Below are 19,126 nucleotides of genomic sequence, written 5' to 3'. Positions count from 1 at the left end.
CATACACCACAAATGACTGCCCTCCAACTAGACCTCATGCCACTGATCACCATCCAGTGGGCCTAGATATTCAGCCAATTTTCAATTCACTTCATTGTCTGCTCATCCAGGCCATATTTCACAAGATTCTCTACGAGGATCTTTTGGGAGAGGCTCAACATGAGCTAGACATACATTTTCCAAACACGGCAAAGCCACATCACCAACAAGAGATGCTCTTAGCCTGTTACAACAGCACAGTAGTGTGTGAAGGGCTGAAGGCTCTGCAGGCTGACATGGGAAGTATTACTCTGAAAACAGCTTAACTCAAATGTGTTCTTCAGAATAAAACTTTTGAAGCTTCAGAATTAAGTGCTATGCAGATCTGTCCATAAACTTGCTTCCAGAATTTTGAATTATGTTTAAAAATTGTACTGTAGCAATATGAATACAATCTAGAGACAGCACTCATTTAAACTGTTATACACAGTTAGAAAGAAGTTCATGCTGTTGAAAAACATCCTGGCTGACCCCACATCTAATAAATTTTTGGTTTCTTTGGTCCTAAGCTATATGCCTGCTACAGTCCAAGCTTTTGGGAAATTTAGATAATTCAGTTCTGTGCCCACATCTTAAAGTGAGTACCTTAGGAAAAATAACTGCTCAGTGGAATGACCATAATAATAATTAAAAAAACCCCAAAAATCCCAAAACTAAAAAAGTGAAAGTTTAAAGTTAAGTGGAAGTTTTTTAGGGCAAATGTAAGGAAGGAATTTGAGAATTTACTGCTATGGACTTTTTAATAAGGTGAGACATTGTTGCCACATTCTGCAGGACTGTCCCAAACATCACCACATGGAAAACTAAACAGAACAAACCAATTTATGTTCCATTTGAAGTGTGAAGTCAAAATCCTCTAAATACTCCTTAATCATCCTCCTTGCAGCTCATTTTCTCATTTAAATGACATGGTGTTAAGAAATACCATAAAGCATTTACTTCGCTCTTGACTCCTGAAGATATTTCCTAGCAAGCATGAAACTTGAATTAAAATCTAATTCTTATAATAATTATTGCTTTTTAGTAGGTATCAAATACATACACAATCTTCTGTGTTAATTTACCAATTAAAGTAGTTGTGAATTTTCTCACTGACCTTTTTTTGGAAAAGCAACTTTTGCACTAACTTCTTAAGCTGGTAATTTCCATGCTAATACCCCTCTCCAGTGATTTACCTTAAGGGATGAGATGCTTTCAGGATCAGTATTTATTACAAATACCTCCAAAAGCTTTTAACTAGTATTTCACAGAAATTGAGGAGATCAGGAATTTCTCATACCAAAGAAATTTTATTTCTTTGGCAATTTCAGTTTTAACAGTATACTTCATCCTACCCCTTTCAGATGCCAGGGAAAAGCTCACAACTCAAAAGCAAAACTCTGCATTTTCCCGTCAAACTGCAAGTAAAGCTCTTCTCTGTATGTACCACTAGATCAAATTTACTGTGATTTTGATGTTTGAAGCCAGCAATCTAATATAATGACAGCCCCATTGAACTGTAGCATTACCTACGTATGTATCATAGCCAGTAACACAAGTGCTCAGTTATCTGCAAATCCAGTCCAGCACAATGCTTCAATCTGTGTTGTCCCTCAACTGTCACCTTCACCCCCAAACTCCAACATATCAAATGCTACAACACAATATGATCTGATAAGAATTCTGTTCTTCATTGCATTAATAGTTCACCATGTACTTCACAGCAATGTATCAAACCAATCAGGGCCTTGAGAGGCCCCAAACATTGGACTGATGGTTAAAAAATAGGTTTTAACTACATTAGTCCTTGGGGTAAATTTGTTAGTTCCATAATTTAAACTGCAGCCATTTACAATCTCAGTAACACCACCCTGCTGTATCCCTCCTCCTGTGGAAGCAGGAAGACATGGTTTCATAGAGGAAGCCTGGGCACATACACATGCTGAAGTGAGATTTTGCTCTCTATTTCTACTCAAATTCAAGGCTACCTACTGACAGTGCCAAAGCCTTTTCCCCCCAACTTCTCACATTATTGTGTATTACCACAACACCAATTTTAGAGCAGCCATAATCTAGTTCTTCATGCTGAAGGCCACACAAAGCAGTACTGTTAACATACATTTAACTAATTGTAGAATGGATAAATTGCACTGCCAGGGACTTTAATAAAAGCACTTTATTCATCTCTTTCATGGTCTCTTCCATAAATAACATTTTAAGATGAAATCAGTCAACTGCAGTCACAGCACTCCTATTTATTTTTAGTGTTTTCTGTTATAGTAGGCATTCAATGTAAAGTCATTTTTAATTAGGTATGAAGGGATTTGCTAACATATTACTTATTACAATACAACCTTTATTAGATAAGCATTTAGCATTTAGATTTTTTTCTTCACTGTGAATGAGTACATAGAAGACCAGATATACCTGTTGCTAATTTCCCTTTAACAACAGAATAGCAAACTCTGGCACTGAAACAGGCTGAGGATATGCAGAAGTCAGGGGAAAAGCAAAAATTTTCAGTTACATCTATACTACAAATCCTCAACTCTGTGTAAACCACAGATCTGAGATCACCTCCATCTAGAGACACAGGAACTCAGAGATCACATATCTATTCTTTTTTCCATCATCTACTAAGAATTTGAGGAAAATTTTGAGATAGATGTCTTAGTTCTTGTGTTCACTCTTAGATAACAATATTCTCTTTCTATGCTTAAAAACAACTAACAGCAATGATCAAAGAGTGGCTTGATGACTTAGAACACAGACCTCCCACCTTTGGAAACTGGGATAAACAATTTGATAGGCAGCAGAAGGCTGCCTGAAAAACAAAGACCTGTCTGTGCACTCATATATGTCTCATCTAGAGGTGATTTTTTTATACAAGGCTAACACAGCAAAAAAAAACAAACCACCCCACAACACAAAGACATGGGAAACTACCAAGAGAAAACAGTCACTCCTTCCAGAATCATGTTTTTCTGCTCTGAAGTAGACCAAGTGGAGTAATCCAAACCGGCAAAGACAGACTACACTCTAAGCCAACCTCACCCTGAAGTTCAGGCAAGTACAACTGGCCAGAAACTTTTCATTACCTAAAGTAATTTTTGCATTATGTCATACCACAGGGATAAGTCCAGCCCATGCTGCTGCAGGTGAAAATAGCTTAAATATGGAAGCCTGACCATCACTGCTGGTGGGAAAGATGTTATGAAAGCTCTAAAGCACAAAGAAAACACTGTTCCAGCTTGGAGAACAGATCTTCTAATAGGTGTTTTTCACTGTCTGTGACACATTTGTACCTCAGTCTACCCATACATCAAAGCCTGCTCACTGCTAAGATTCTACAACTGCCTGCAAACAATGAAAAAAAACTCACATCAGACAATAGATAACAACCCACTCCTGTGTGAGCTCATGCCCAAAACTTCTGTAAAATAGCTCCTCAATTTCTCCCACTCTCCCTTAACACCTACTGTAAAACAGAACAGAGAGTTACAGAAGAATGAAATACAACAGTTAAAAATAAAGGAAATCCATTTCACACTCCAGGCATTTGCATAAACAGCTCAGTTGAAGTTTACAAATCAACAAATTAGCCCAAAACTCTTAGTAATTAAGGCATTCAGATAAGAGTTAGTTCTCATGCTTGATGTTTCACCTCATTTATCACTCAGTATTTACTGAAGTTGTAAATACATTGACACTATTGAAGCAACAGTATTGAAGATTTAGGTATTGTCTTCATCTGAGAAAACACAGACAAACCAGAAGACTGAAGTTATTGAACACAGATTTCCAGGTTCCACATATTTCCAGGTTCAGCTAGTGTTGAAGAGAGAAGCATACTGTGATACTCAGCTGAATGGTGCCTACAACCAGTATGGGTTCAAAAATAAGTAGGCAATAAAACTGGAAGTAGGAAATGTTAGAATTAAATTGAAAAAAACTCCAAGAATCACATTATCATTAAGGTTGGAAAAGACCTTCAAGATCATCAAGCCCAACTTTTGATGGAATACCACCATGCCCACTAAACCACATCACAAAGTGCCACATATGCTACGGTTTTTGTTGTAAATTGTTTACATTTCAGTCAGGAATAAAATGGCTTTATTTTCACAATCGCACATTTTAGATGTTTGCTAACAGTTATAAAAACAATACTTGGTTTTTTGAACAAAATACTGGTATTATTCTCCCAGCTAAGGTGTTTTTTCTTTTGTTAGTATCATAGCTAAAATAATACAGTATGTGCTCTTCAGCAATTCAAACAAGAAATGAATCTTTTCTTCCATAATTAAGGGAAGCTAATTAAAATCTGGCACATTACTACAGGCTAAGTGGAGGTCTAGATCTTTTTTGACCATCGCATGATCCAGATGTCGGCAAGATGGCTTGAATAATTTTATGACCCATGTCACTTTAAGAAAAGGCTTAAAGTAGTAAAATTTATCATCTTGATCAGGTTAAAGCATGTCACCAATGGGGCTGAGAGCAATTCAGCTCACCTAAAATACCCACTAGTTCATGCCCCAGTTGCTCTCCTACCTACTGCACAGACCCTGATGGCCACTAAGCTGTCAGGGTTCTGACACATCTGCAAACCTGTACTGAACTGCCTTCCATAATTCTGCTGTAACTTACACCAGCTGGAGAGACAGAAAATCTTTAGCTATACTTGTTACTCATTTAACATTCTAAAGGTAGTATTTCATAAGCACCTTACCCCTTTCCCTCTTTCTTAAATCCTTTTTCAACTTTTATATATTTATAGTTTGCCTGAAACAGACACCTTCTTGGGTACCAATGCTTCAAAATAATTTACTGCATAAGCTATGGCTACAAAGGCACTTAGAATTCAGTAGCAAACCTACATAGGAACAACTATGTTAGAGCCAGCTTCCAATGGAAGAAAACATTATATCAGCAAGGACATGAATCTAAAGGTAAAAATCTGTCAGAAAAACAGTAATTTCTGAGAAACTTTAAAGCTTTGTCTGTTATCAGCCAGTTATCTTAAGCTTTTAAGCTGCTTCTTTGTTGCAAAATTTTACCTTAACAAACTAAAACATGAAGCATTACAAACACGCTGATTATTCACTGAACGAAGAAATAGAACAAATTGGAAAAGCAAATGACCACATAAGCATTAAATGTTGACCAATGTCAGTAAGTTAAAACAGTTCCTTTTCTTTCTAGGTAAAAGCAAGAGTCAAGCAGTTAAACTAACATAACCTTAATCATACCATTTACAATTGGTTACAGAATGAACCCTTCCAAATCCCTCTCATAAAGAACTGCAGTACCTTAGCTCCATATCAACTCTATGTTATGCCACAGTTCAATGAATAAAAAAGTGCAACATTTAATTCCCTATATCAGGGTGGAGAAATAAAATAAAGGCTTAAGAGCAAGTAAAGTCAGTGACTGTGTTACAAGTCACAAGTAATGTGACATCCCCTTCCATAAACACATCAAAATTAAGTCTGATCTCTGCTCACTACTAAAACAGCAGTCCTTAAATTTGCAGCAAAAAGTTAGAACTTAGAATGAATATTTCAAACCATGAAAATCCAGAGCCAAAGACACTACTGAATCTTTTCAGGATGACAAGTTTTCCACACAGGTAGAGACAGTGATAACTGCTAGTATCATGAAGGTAAAAATCTGAAAAACTATATAACAACTTACTGTGTAAGTGATAGCTGCCAACATTCCAATCACAGTCAAGGAGCTAATGGAAAATGAAAGTGCAGTCAAGCCATCTGCAAAAAAAAATTAAATAAAAGAACTTGTTGAAAATACAGTAGAACTGTAAGAACAGTTCTTCCTAAATTAGTTTCCAGAACAGATTTAAGTTCATGAGAAAGATGAAAACATAGTTGAAAGTTGTAACTCAGATGAAAAACATACCTAGAAGAGCTTTTTTGACCAGAACAGATCTTTATATGAAATTGCAGGATCCAGGAGAGACTCTTGTCATTTTCACAAGCTCACAGAAGTTACATTGACCCAAATGATTGAAAAGACACTGATGAACCTGCTCACAAAAGTGTCTAATACCTCTTCAAGACTTATTTCTGGCCTCCCCAGGGTGCTGTGGTAACTTGCACAACTTTCATGTGCATTTTGGATGGTTCATCTTAGTTTTGTTTGCTACCAACTGATTCCTCCTACTAATACCATTATCCAGAATCAGACAAGCATGGATCCTTTAACCAATCAAAACAACTCTCAGCTTCACTCAATGTATATACAGACCAACAAAGTGGACAAAGCTCAGGGGACTACAGAGTTAATGTAGCCTCATAACTCTAGTAGTTTTAAGAGATAGTAAAAGAGCGACCAAAGAAAAAGGCATTTAATTCCCTAAAGGTCTGTCCTTGATCTCACCACACAAGACATCACAAGTGGCTTTGGTTACTTAGTAACATTGAAACTTATAGTAAATTACAGAAATTGACCATCAGCAAACAATTTCATGTTTATGCTCAGTCAGAACCAGAGTTTACTGTTTTCCCCCATGTCCTCCCCTCTACTTAATTCAAAAATTTACAATAACTTTTATTTCTACTCACACAAATATACTAGCCTGTTTCTATTCATTGCCTGGTTTCCATTCTTATTTACTGAACACAGCACTAAGCAGTCACCAACTGAGAAATCATAACCTTACTCTATGAGACGCTGCATCCCTCTTCTGACCAACCCTACAGGCCTCCTTCCAAAACCACCAAAAACTAATAGAACAGCACAACAAAATCCAACCTCACTGCTCAAATCTCTCCTTTACTATTTTCATTAGATAACATCAAACAACTTCCCCAGAGCTAAAAGCAGTATGTTCCTGTGTTTCAAACACTACAGCTATGTTTAAAACTTGTTAAAAAAAAGAAAGAAAAAAAACCAAAAACCACCTAGTACTATTTTTCCTTCAGTAGCTGTGAAAATTTGAGTTGGTTTCGAAGTTTAGGGGGCAAAAAATAGCCCACAAGTGGACTGTATTTGTAACATATCACACAATGTACTTACATACTGTATTTGATGATCCTTCTGTACAAGTATTTGAAACCAACATTTAATATCCACTTTAGAAGTCTGAACTGTACTCAATGCAACATTAAGAAACTAACTGGCTGAAAAATTGATAATTGTATACCAGAAGTATACTATCAGGCTTTGCCTCAGTGGATGAGTTTGCATTCCTTTCATAACCACACAACCAACTACCAAGTGATGATTGGATGTTTGTTCTAAGTCTCAATATCTTTGTATTTCTGGGGCCACTACAGACAGACAAAGGAAAAGGGTAAATTAATATAAAAACACGACAACAGGTACAAGTAAAGACAACAGGCAAACATTTTGTCCTTATTTCTCCAGCACCTGGAACACAAAAGAACCCTTTGCAGAGAGCTGCTGTTTGTGGAGTAGCTCTATGAAAACACAAGGGACCCCTGCATGGGGGGCTTGGGAGACAGCAATCTGAAGGTAAGCCAGCAGCATGCTGCGCCAGCAGGCAAGTCCCATGGCATCCCAGGCTGTATCAACAGCAGCAGCATGTCCATCTATTAAAGGAAGGGACCATACAGCGCAACCAGCTCTGAGGTCCCTGCTGCAGATTAAGACTGATAAATGTGAGCAAGCTAAGGGAAGAACTATGGTGGTTGGAAGCTGGAGCACATGCTGTGCAGAGCAGCTGAGGGAGTCAGGCTTGTTTGGCCTGGAACAGAGACAGGTTTGGAGAGCTCCAGTACAGCCTGTCTGCTTAGCCAAGTGATGGAGCCCAGGTTCTTCAGTGGTGCATAGTTGCCAGGTGTGAGACAATTAGGTGACAGCAAGTATATCCACAACAGGTAAGAGGAGAGATTTTTCCAGAATGAGTTCAGTCTACAAACTTGGGAGGTTTTGATGAGCTAGGTAACGAAGCCCAGAGCAACCCAGCCTGATCTTACAGCTTCCTTCTTGGTGCAGATTTGAATAGATGACCCGAGGTCTCTTCAATCTGAATTATCCTATGAAATTACAAGTCACAAGAGAATGCTGATAGGAAATAAAATCAGACTTTCACATCCCAACCCAGCATCTTAATCAGTTTACTTTCCTAGAAATAAACATAGGCTATACTGTATTTCATAGCAAAGACAGCTAAATACTTTGTTGCAGTCATATCAAGGTCACCTGGAAAAATTAGTTTGCATCTCAGCTCAACCGTTATCACAACCTGTATAAACAGTTTAAGTAGCATTTTATCCTGAGCTGTTATAATCTTTGCAAAGCAAGAGAAAAACCAACAAGCAGACAGCCAAAACATTCAATAAGCTATGGATTTGTCCTCCCCATCTCCTACACTTACAAGCACAGATTACAGCACAGAACATATTATGATTAAAGACCCTGCATGGATGTCGAAACAAACAAGAAGGGCTTGGAGTATTTAAGTGGCAAGAGGAAGAAGAGGCAAGATAGGGGCTTGTTGCTGAGTGGGGCAGGGGACCTGGCGTGACAGGACTTTTCCATGACAAGCCTGAGCTAGTGAATGCTTTCTTTGCCTCAGTCTTTTACTAGAAAGACCAGACTTCAGCAAATCCAGGCTAGGGAGCAGACTAAGAAAAGTTGGAAGGAATATTTACTCTTGGTGGAAGAGGATCAGGTTGGAGAATACTTAAGCAAACTGTACATATAAAGTTGATGGGCATGGGCTCTGAATGGATTAGCCAGCTCTGTCAATGTTTGGTTTATGTCATTGCAGGGAACTTTTATTCAGTACAGAATTCCTAGACTAATGCAGAATATGACTTGATGAAGGCTTGTATGAATATATCCTAAAACACTCACATAGATGCCAATACTCTGATGCATATCAAGAACGAAACATGAGTAATGGTGTACTTATGCACTGGGATGAATATCTGTTAAACAACTTTTCTTGAATATATTTGACAAGTGACATCAAGTCTGTTTTAGCTCACCTATAAAACACTTCCCTCACACCTTTACCCTGAAAACATACCCAGGTTACACACATGAACTACACCACATAAGTGTTAAATACTATTCCATGGAGTTTGGTCTTCTCAACAGCTCTTTACAGCCCTAGTGTAAAGTATAACAACAGCTATCAACAATTTTAGAAGAGGTCAGTACTGTAAGAGCAAAGGGAAGAAGTTGTAACACCCACAGGACTTTCCCATCCAAATAGACAGAACAACTCATCTCATTTTTACAGTCAACAGCAGTACTGCATTTCATTAGGTAAATGAATGAAGACCATCACAAGACAATGGTCTTCGCAACCATCACACACTCATCATACCCTCAAAGTCAGTGAACTTCAGCATCCAAGCAGCATTTAAGAGCTAAGTGAAGTCTATGGAAGCAAGTATCCTCTCTCCACACCATAAATATCAGTGGACACAACACTGGAGTCCTTGCTATCAAACGGGAACTTGTATTTAAAGTACAGAGAGGAGATACTGGCAGTGTCTGCTTTCACAATAGCCCAAATTTTTGTTTTTCTCTGAACAGGAAGAAGTCTTATTGTAAGGACTTACTGCAGGTAAGCAGTCAGAGAAAAGGTAGAAAACTGCCACAAATGAAGTTAATTATCAGTCAATGAATGAGTGGCAGAGGTTAGTAGAGTGGCAACTCATGCAAAGCCCAGAACAAATCTCAAACTTACGACTACTTCCAAATTCTTCAAACAGGAGCTTCACTTTCTCCCACTCTGTGGAATTCTTCTTGTTGGGAATATCCAAAGGAACAAAAGCACTGTAATACAGAAAAAAAAAATCTTTCTTACCCTAATTAGTGAAAAATAGGAAGAATTCTATCTCCAAATTAAGGAAACAGAAACCCATTTATTCCTGAAGAAAAGGCAGTGTTTCATTTTATTCACATTCTCCTCTGCATTTAGATCAGCAGAGTACATGCATGTGTGTGTGTACAGTCAGGTCTGAGGTCAATGAACAAGTGATTTTGTATTTACCCATCCTAAAAGAGGTAAGGACTCCGCACTCAAGTATAATTAAAAGACATATTAATATGATTTACTGTCCTGATTTGACTCATATGCAGAGAAGCAAATGAACTTTAAGCATCAATTGAGACAAATTCTCAAATATACACTTCTGAAAGCCAAAATAAAATAAAGATTTCTTGAACAAGCACTGAAATAAAAAGGGACATGTTTATCTTCCATTATTACAACTAAACACATCTGCTCCATTCCATTCTTTGTTCTGTACTTGGCCCAGAGAACTGAGCTGCAGAGAAGTTCACTAAGTTGTTTTGTTCTTCCAATAAGCACATTAGCAAAGAATGCTCAGAGAACAATGTCAGGTAAAACAGCCCCCTAGCTGAAAGCTTTCTGTTGTCATGCTCACCATCTAAAGTCTACTAATAAGAATAACTCTTCAGCACCTGTACAGACAAAACAGCTGAGTTTGTAATAGCTGGAAAAACAGTGCCTCCATACCAAAAAACCACTGAGACCGCAGCTTTGAGACATGAAATAGAATGTCTACAAGTCACAGGGAAGACAGATTTACAGGGAAACACTTCAGGCAAAGAATGAAAGAACTCAAACCTAAGTCCATAAAGAATGTTCATAAGTATCATTTGGATTTGTGTGACAAATTGATATTATTTGTACAACATGATTAGACCCCTGCTTGAAGTCCCAAACAAACACATATACTCCAGGAGCAGTCTCAAAGTACAAAACATATGCTTTTGCTTCCAAGGTTAGGGCTAAGCCAACAGTGTGCACATATAATCATCACATCAAAACCAAACTGATACTCGGCAAAAAAAAAAAAAAAAGTTGACATTTTAAAAATCAATATTTTAATTTCTAAAGAAAGCTTCTTGACTGTGCAAGAGGCAGACTGAGGGCTAGCATTTGCTTAAGTTGACTTAGGATTTAGCTCTTGTATCTGCCTCTAGTAGTAATTCTTTCTGTACAACAGCATCCAGACAAAATGAAGACACAGGTATTAAAACCAAGCTAGGCAACATTTCTACTTATAAATGATAAAAAGAAATAACTGGAGGTTTATTTGCTAAAAATGGTTAAAGGAGACTGAGAACATAGCTCAAGTCTTTTTTATTTTAGCACGACTATGGATTTGCTATTTGTGGACCACATGCAGGAAACAAACAAGATGGAAGAACATTTTAGGATATTTATACTTGCTTGCTTTTTTTTTCCACTGAGCACAAGATTCCTTTTTTTTTTTGTTGAACCAGCATGTCAAAGGACACTAATCAGAGAGCAGGGGCTACTGAATACATTATACTCTTAAATTAGTACTCAGATAAACCTTGACTGAAGGAGATGGACATCTGATTCTGCTCCTGCTCAAGTTCCATGCACCAAAGACCCCAGAAAGGAACACACGAGTTAAATTTAAGTGATGCAAGCAAACAAAACAGCTCAGTTGTGGTGTCTGATACTTGGAGTTCTGGACACAAATCAAATTATTAACTGTGGTAATTTTAAGAATAGAAGCAAATTGCTATGCTGTTCAAAACACATCCTGGGTAAATTATGATTAAAATCTAGATCAATATCTAGGCTGCAGAACAAGGAAAGTAAATGCAAGACAAGCAGTTTAAAACTATTCACTCTTGGTAGGGCTAATACACAAGTGTAGATGGATAAAAAGTTTGATCCTTAAATCAAAGTGTCATTAACTGTCATCCTTAGGAAATTATTTTTCAACACATCAGATTTAGACTCATTTCCTTAAGTGAATTCTGCTGTGATATAATTTGCATAACTATTTATAGGATAATTAGATATATTCATAGCTTTTTAAGAGCTAATGCTTCTAGAAAATCTAAGGTAACCAGTTTAATTCTAAACAGTGACAGCCAGAGAAGCTTGCATTTTGGAACCAAATGTTCATTAGCCTCAAAAACAGCCTTTTTTTTCATACTAGGCTGCTTCAGGGTTCCTTAATGTAGATTGCAGTATGTTAAACCCCTTGACAAGCATATGACATATAGAGACAGTAGAGGGAAAGTGCCTAACTTATGGGAAGGGAAAGTTATGATAAGTAAAAACTAGTTCTGAGCATCCCAGTATAAATTTGCCCTATACTTTGCTTTTCATGGTACTCTGCATCAGGTTATTTGTGTGCAGAGGATTTAAGTATTTCAGACATGCACATTTTTGCCAGACAACTGCTTTGTAACAGACAAGTAAAGTAAGTAGTACAAACACTTCTCCTGATAACAATTCAGACAATAACATCCTGCTCACTGAGCTGTGTTATCAAGTCAGAAAAACCTCCAAGACTATGTGGCACTAAACACATTTGTTTCCCAAAAACATCACAGTGATCTCTTGTGGACCAAGGGCAACATCCCGGTAAGAAAAAGACACTCAAACTTTGAGCTTAATATAGCTTTTATAATTCATTTGAGGACAGCTGACCAGGGAAGAGGCAAAAACTTCCTTATGTACACCTTTAAAATTATTTATTGACCTTCTTTAATCATACAGATTACTTCCTAAACCAATCAGAATGGAGGCTGTCTGGCTATGAGACACCAGCCACGTAAGCACAGGAAAAAGACTATTTATTAGGCATTTAGCAGGAAATATTCCTACCCCCCTCACTCTCAACGTGTGTGCAGCAGCACTCTAGCTCATTAAGCCTAGACACCTAGAGTCAAACCCAGTACATAAAATTCCAGTCTATTTTAACATTACTCTGATCCTAACCAGCAGTGAGAGAATCCCCCACTACTGCAAGACTAGTCTTCACTACATCTGTCAAACCACTGAGACAGAAGCTTCAGCTCCAACATGTTTATCTCTTTCTGGTCACACTGAACTCTGTGGCCATTCCCTGCCCTTGCTATGAAAACAGCTGACTAAGACAGGTAACTTCTTCAGAAAAAGCATATACATAAACACTGAGACATATGCTACTTAATCTATATAAAACTATACTGGAAATAGAGTTCACATTCTTCTTCAGCACAGACACCTCAGTCGCCTCCTAAAACTGAGCCTTTTCCCCTTGCAGGGAGTCTTGAAGTTTCTCTTAAAAGGGAAATACAAGAATTACCTTTCTCTATCTTACTGGGAAGGAGGAAGAAACATGCTTACAGTTACTGAGGATTCAGCTGACGCCTATTAGAGACACTACCAAGATTTCTAAACTGGATGTGCAATACAATACATCCATCTATACCTATGATGTGAGCTAACTGTCAGAAACAGCTTTTGCCAGAAATTTTAGTAATATTTCTAGACAATGATTAAGGTAATAAACTCCTACAATATCTTGTAAGAACAAATACCTTACTTTCACTTAAAAGGACAAAACACTTGATAGAAACGTACCTTTAACTTTTATCAAAACTAAAACAATATTCCGGTAAGATGGTATACAACTGGAAGCATTAATTTCACTCTAGTTTCTACTTCACACTCCAGTACTGTGATATGAATCATTTTAGTATACATTTTCCAATTTTTACCAACTTTATTGCTGACATCAAAATGCTAAAAAGCTTATGACACAGGAGACATAAGAAAGATTCAGTATTGGTGTGTACATGTCATGCTTAAAGGTGACCTGAAATCAATTTTCTGCTACTACCTGGAGTTTCAGAACAACAGCACTTGCTGCAAACAGGTTACTCACTTCAGTAATATCTGCCATTTAAACAAATGCCAGCAAAAGCTTTATCATGGCACAATTAAGTCAAGTATAACCTCATACTAACATTCTTCAGACAACATTTCCATTTAGCAAAGTATAAGCACATAACATCTAATCATTTTCCTAAGAAGCTGTTTTGCAATGTCTATTTCAGAAAAATCACATGAGAAAAGCAAAAACTATTTGATGAACATAGATTAGGACATTTTTTACTCCTGTTGTACACTGAAGCATTAATGTAGTTGTGTCAAAGCCACCATGTCCTTGATACCAATTTGCACTGCACGTTCAGTCAGCTTGGAAGCACAAGCACCCCCATAATTAAGAAAACCATTTTATCTTCCAGTTAAACTCTTACTTTTCAGGTATGTAAGTCTCAGGATACTTAAGCCTTATTAGTGATTAAGCTGATGTTGATTATACAGATTGAGTGTATCATAATTTACCTCTTAGAAGCACAGAACTCTGATAAACAAATCTTGCACAGAACATGCTCAATACAAATACTTACCCAATTAACAGAAGAACTGCGCAAACTGTGATGAATCCCAGAGTGTATCTGAGTGCAGTTTTAACCTGCTGAATATTAAAGAGAAAGTTAATACACTGACATAAATTGAATATAAAGGGATTTGTGCAAATTATGAAGTTATATACTTAGCATAACAGGTATTCTACAAAAAACCTCCATAAAGAGCATGAGTAGTTTTATATATAACTCATAAGCATACATTCTTGAAGTATCTCATAGCTTGAGAATTGTGAACAATGACATAGAATTCTGCTTCCACCATAAGCTATGCATCTGAGCAGCTGTGGATGGAAGGCTGGATATATTCACTGCATAAACACTAAAAGAAAATATATACTACTAATACTCTATATTAGGGCTATTATTAAAAGTCTCCTTATGTTAAGGTTACAACTAAACAAGGGATAACAATCATGATTAATTGATCAGAAGATTATTACTGTAGTAAAGTATTTTCATTTGAAACATAGCACCTTACTGGCATGCAGTTACTGTATTCCCTGGCAGGTCTCAAACCAGTGCATTACAAAAGTAAACATGTTAGCTTCAGATAAATTACTACTGCCTACTTCAAGAAAAAAAGCAAACACCACAGTAGTAAGACACAAAATTTGAGTACCTATTTCAGAATCAGAACCATCTTCTTATTCTTTACTTTACAAGCTGTCACTATATATGGTTTTTATTCTATGGAGTCTCATATAACAAGTTTTAACTTCCTGTGTATGACATTTTCCTCAAAAGAATTTTTAGAAAGTTTAAAGACTTCACGAAAATACAGACATTAATTACTTATCTCACTAAAGTTTCATTTCATGTGAGACCACAGTGCTTAGACTAGACAATGTCAGACTATGTCTTACTAGGAACTGCTTCAGGATTTTTATGGGACTATAGTAATAGACTTAAATATCACAATGTTAATACCATTTGTAAGTTAAAAAATCATTGTTGCTTTCATGTTTTGGCTATATTCATTTGCCTTTTCATTGCTTGGTGCACTTGCTAGAGTAAACTTACTGAGCATGTGTTGCCATCATCTTCTTCCTTCTCCTCATAATAGAAATAGACAAAGGGAATCCACAGAAAGACACAGAACAGAATGATCGAGTACAGAGCTAGGAGGAAGAATTAAATTAAGAGACAGTTACAGTGGCACTTCATTTACCACACAGTAGTTCAAAGGAAAGAGTAAAACATTCATTTCCTCTCATTCTAGCTCTTAATTTCAAGCACTGAAAAGTCAGTAAAAGTCACTAGCCAGCATACAAACTATTATTGTTTTGTGAACTCCAAAGAACTTTAAAGTGAACCCTTTCAGAATAAGGATTTTAGAGCAATCTTCAATCCAGCAATAACAAAAGACTAAAAGTAATCAACTGTATGTAAGTAATACACAATACTAGCACATTAGCCTAAAGCATAGTGAATAAAAGCAAGCTAAGCCACCCAATTGTTGTTCAAAAAAATGTATATCAAATGAATTTTGATATTAATTTAAAGGTATTTTGATCACTGGACTCTGTACCAGATTTTCCTATTAACAGAAGTATATCATGGATGAAAGACATGGCTGTTACTGACCTCAATTAACAACACAAAACAAGCTGCAGCAGTGTAGTATCATCACTTCATGCTCCCTTTTTAAGAGGACTAATTGGAGATTGCAACAGATATTCAACTATGTAGCCACTAAACCAAACAATCCTCCCATCATGTCGCTTTGATGCGCAGGTGATCATAAGAAAGTAAAAGGTTTAACATATGTCTTTACAAATACTGTCAAGTTTTGAAGACATTAAGACAGCTGGTCAAAATCAATTAGATTGATTAGCCAGTGGCTAGAAGACCAATTTCAGGTAGACAACTTGAAGTTTAAATCTTCAGCTGTCTGTATTATAAGCTGAACATGCTTTAGAGCATGATTATTTAGGAAAACCTTTTAATAGTCCACATTATCTTCTACTATGAACATTGCAGAAGTCCATTAGGAAACTAAAAACTGTGAAGCAGTATGTTACAGTATTTGCACCCCACAAGAAAATTATTCTAGAATAATTTACTAAGACTTCAAAATGTCAGAATTGCTACACAACCAAGACTGTTTGTGCCAGCACAAAATTGCACCTTTGAAGGAATAAATAAAAGTACTCAGGACCACAGAAGTCCTGTAATGTTTGTCTATTTTTCATCTTTGCCCCATTTTGCATGACTAACACCTTACCACATACACATATACATGTAATTAACACCTTTCCATGAATACATTCATTCCCAACTTAAGTTTGCGACTTCTTATCTTGGCTGGTGCACTCCTCACAGTACCCACGCACCCCAAAGAAATCCACCTTAGCCTTTTTTCCTGAAGTTTGTATAGAAGCCAAATAAGTATCAACACCTAGAATCTAAATATAAATCTCTAATTATATCTAAGTAGAACTCATTCTTTGGAAAAATAGTTCAAAGCGTTAAAGGTATCTACTGCTTAGTGTATTTAGTATGGCAATGCAAGAAGAGAAACAAGTTCTCAGTTCATGAACTCTCACATTTGCCAAGAGCAAATTCAGTGCTATATAACACCTCGAAAACTCAAACTTGAAAAAGAAGCCTTCCTAGGCATTCTACAGCAGTAGTTGTACTACTTCAATATTATGAATAAATGTGACTTTCCATTTATGTTCTGGCACATTGCTCTCAGAAACATTACCCTAATTAGGAAAGTGTTTCTGTAGATCAACTCCACAGTACTTGTCAAGCACAGCTACATATCTCTGAGTATTGAGAATGGCTTCTCCCAGAACCAGACCACAAAAATATGAAGTTGTATTTGATTTGCACTTAGTTCCCAGAAGCCCAAATTCTTGTGTCAATGACTTATCAAACACTTGCAGTAAGCAGACAAAATTCCATGTAAAAATCATCGAAGTAATGCCACTTACCCTTTTCGATAAATTTTTACTCAAAAAACTTTAACCTAGGGATCACCAGACTTTTGCTGACTCAAAAAGGAAATGGAAAATCTCAAGTTTAGCATAGACCTCAAAGCACACATGAAGAGATCCCATAAAATTTAGCAGACAGACCTTGTCTGCTGTGAATCCCTGTGGCTGGGATTCATCTAACACATGTAGGTCAAGATCTTGGTCTATCTCACAAGCAGATTAGAATCTACCAATAACACCCTGTCACCATACACAAAATTTTATCAAAGGACACTGGACATCAAGGTGACTCCAACAGGTAGTACTTACTCACTAGAGGAAGAGCTACACAACACACCTCCAGGTTGCTGTCAGTTGTTTCAACCTCATTCTTTGTGATACAAAGCAAACTGTGGCGGACAGTTTTCAATTACAACACTTTCTGCAAAAGAGCTTTCCTTCCAAACAAACTGACATGCTTTTTTAGAGCATTTGCCAACCATTGATCATTGTTCAATCACTAAAGTACTGTGAGGCATGTTCTATTACATTTGGGGTTAGAAATAGTAACACACTAAGCCACTATGGCTTCAAAGCAATTATTAGACTGGTTTCCTAAGAAAAGCTTTTAGGCTGCTGAAATCCCACTCCAAGATACAGTTATTACAAGCTTCACTCCAAGAGGTACATCATTTACCATTCTACACATACAAACTCATTCTACTTTTGTATCAGTCTAGCCAAGAAACCAGGTGGGAATGAGAAACAGAACACTTTTCTTGGGGGCTAACAACTACTCAAAAAACCAAAAAAGCTTTTCTGTGTTTAGTTACAGCTTCACCAGTAAAAAGCAATGCAAGTAGCAAAGAAATTATTAATAGTATCAAATACCAGTTAAATCCTAGTCTCCACATTCTTGCTACAATTACAAGTGACTTGGATTGAACGACAGTGACCTAAGTGCACCAATTATTAATACCATAAATTGTCAATACAACTACACGAGTCAAGTAGGATCTATGTAGTTATGTCTCCATTTTCAGGAGACACAAGGAAATACTGGTATTCACATTCTTTAAGTACAAAAGGGTACTTCACTTCTGCTCATCCTGTCTGTTAAAAAAAAAACTACTATCAAATACTTTCTTAGGAAGATAGAAAAAAAATTAAAAAGTGGAATAGTATTACAATGGAAGAGTTGCTTAACTTCCTCCTTCTCAGCTGTTATGTCACTATGCTGGACAACAGCAGCAGAGCACTAGATGATGTAGGAGAGGCACTGTATTTTTATATATGATTTTTTGAAGACTTCTGAAAAACAAGTTACTATTATTGTTCACTTCAACATAGCTCTAGTTATAAAACCAGTTAAGAACAAGTATATCTTCTCAAATTAAGATGACAAGAGAAAAAAAATTTAAAACCATGTTTAAATCTCTACCACCATCTGGAGGATATGCTATGAAATAAGACATTTTCCTACAGTATTTCAAGTAGACCTGTCCAGAAAAGCCAAAAAGAAAAGCAGTTTTCCCAGTTTAAGTTTAAATCTTTTCCAAAAAATTAGTTCAAGATTTACCAAAACATTCAGCTAGCCCAAAACACCTTACAGAAATTCATCAATCAGTCTTACAAATCTACAGCAAACAGTCCACAGAAGAGCTTGAAGATTATTCTACCTTTTGAGTTGTGAAATATTTCATCTATTAAACAAGACTTTGGCAAACTACAAAGAAAATAAATCAAACACATATCAATTCTACTATTATAAAGTGAAGAATCTCTGTGTTAAATGTTGTTTTTTGAAAACAGAAGCCTTCTTACTACTTTTGACTTTATTAATTTTTATGCTGAGTGAAGCCAATTCTAGTTTGTCACTATCACTGACAGGCAATAATTAATCTGTAATTTAATGAAGTCCACTATTTCAAATAATTTCCTGAACTAAAAAATATTTTCAAAAGAAC

At 36.6% G+C, this 19,126-nt stretch overlaps 1 protein-coding gene across 1 annotated transcript in view; it reads right to left on the bottom strand.

Moving 5' to 3' along the window:
* LMBRD1 (LMBR1 domain containing 1) overlaps positions 1–19,126 on the bottom strand; it is a 68,254-nt gene that overhangs the window by 39,458 nt on the left and 9,670 nt on the right. The window contains exons 4-7 of the mRNA XM_030944972.1: positions 15,259–15,356; positions 14,218–14,285; positions 9,707–9,795; positions 5,716–5,789 (exon numbers count right to left, since the gene is read on the bottom strand). Of these exons, the coding sequence (XP_030800832.1) occupies positions 5,716–5,789; positions 9,707–9,795; positions 14,218–14,285; positions 15,259–15,356 (329 nt within the window). The remainder of the gene's footprint in view (positions 1–5,715; positions 5,790–9,706; positions 9,796–14,217; positions 14,286–15,258; positions 15,357–19,126) is intronic.

This window comes from Camarhynchus parvulus, chromosome 3 (genome assembly GCF_901933205.1).
Source record: "Camarhynchus parvulus chromosome 3, STF_HiC, whole genome shotgun sequence".
NCBI classification, from domain to species: domain Eukaryota; kingdom Metazoa; phylum Chordata; class Aves; order Passeriformes; family Thraupidae; genus Camarhynchus; species Camarhynchus parvulus.
Note: the sequence above shows the minus strand (reverse complement) of the source record. Positions and strands in the feature narration are given on the sequence as shown.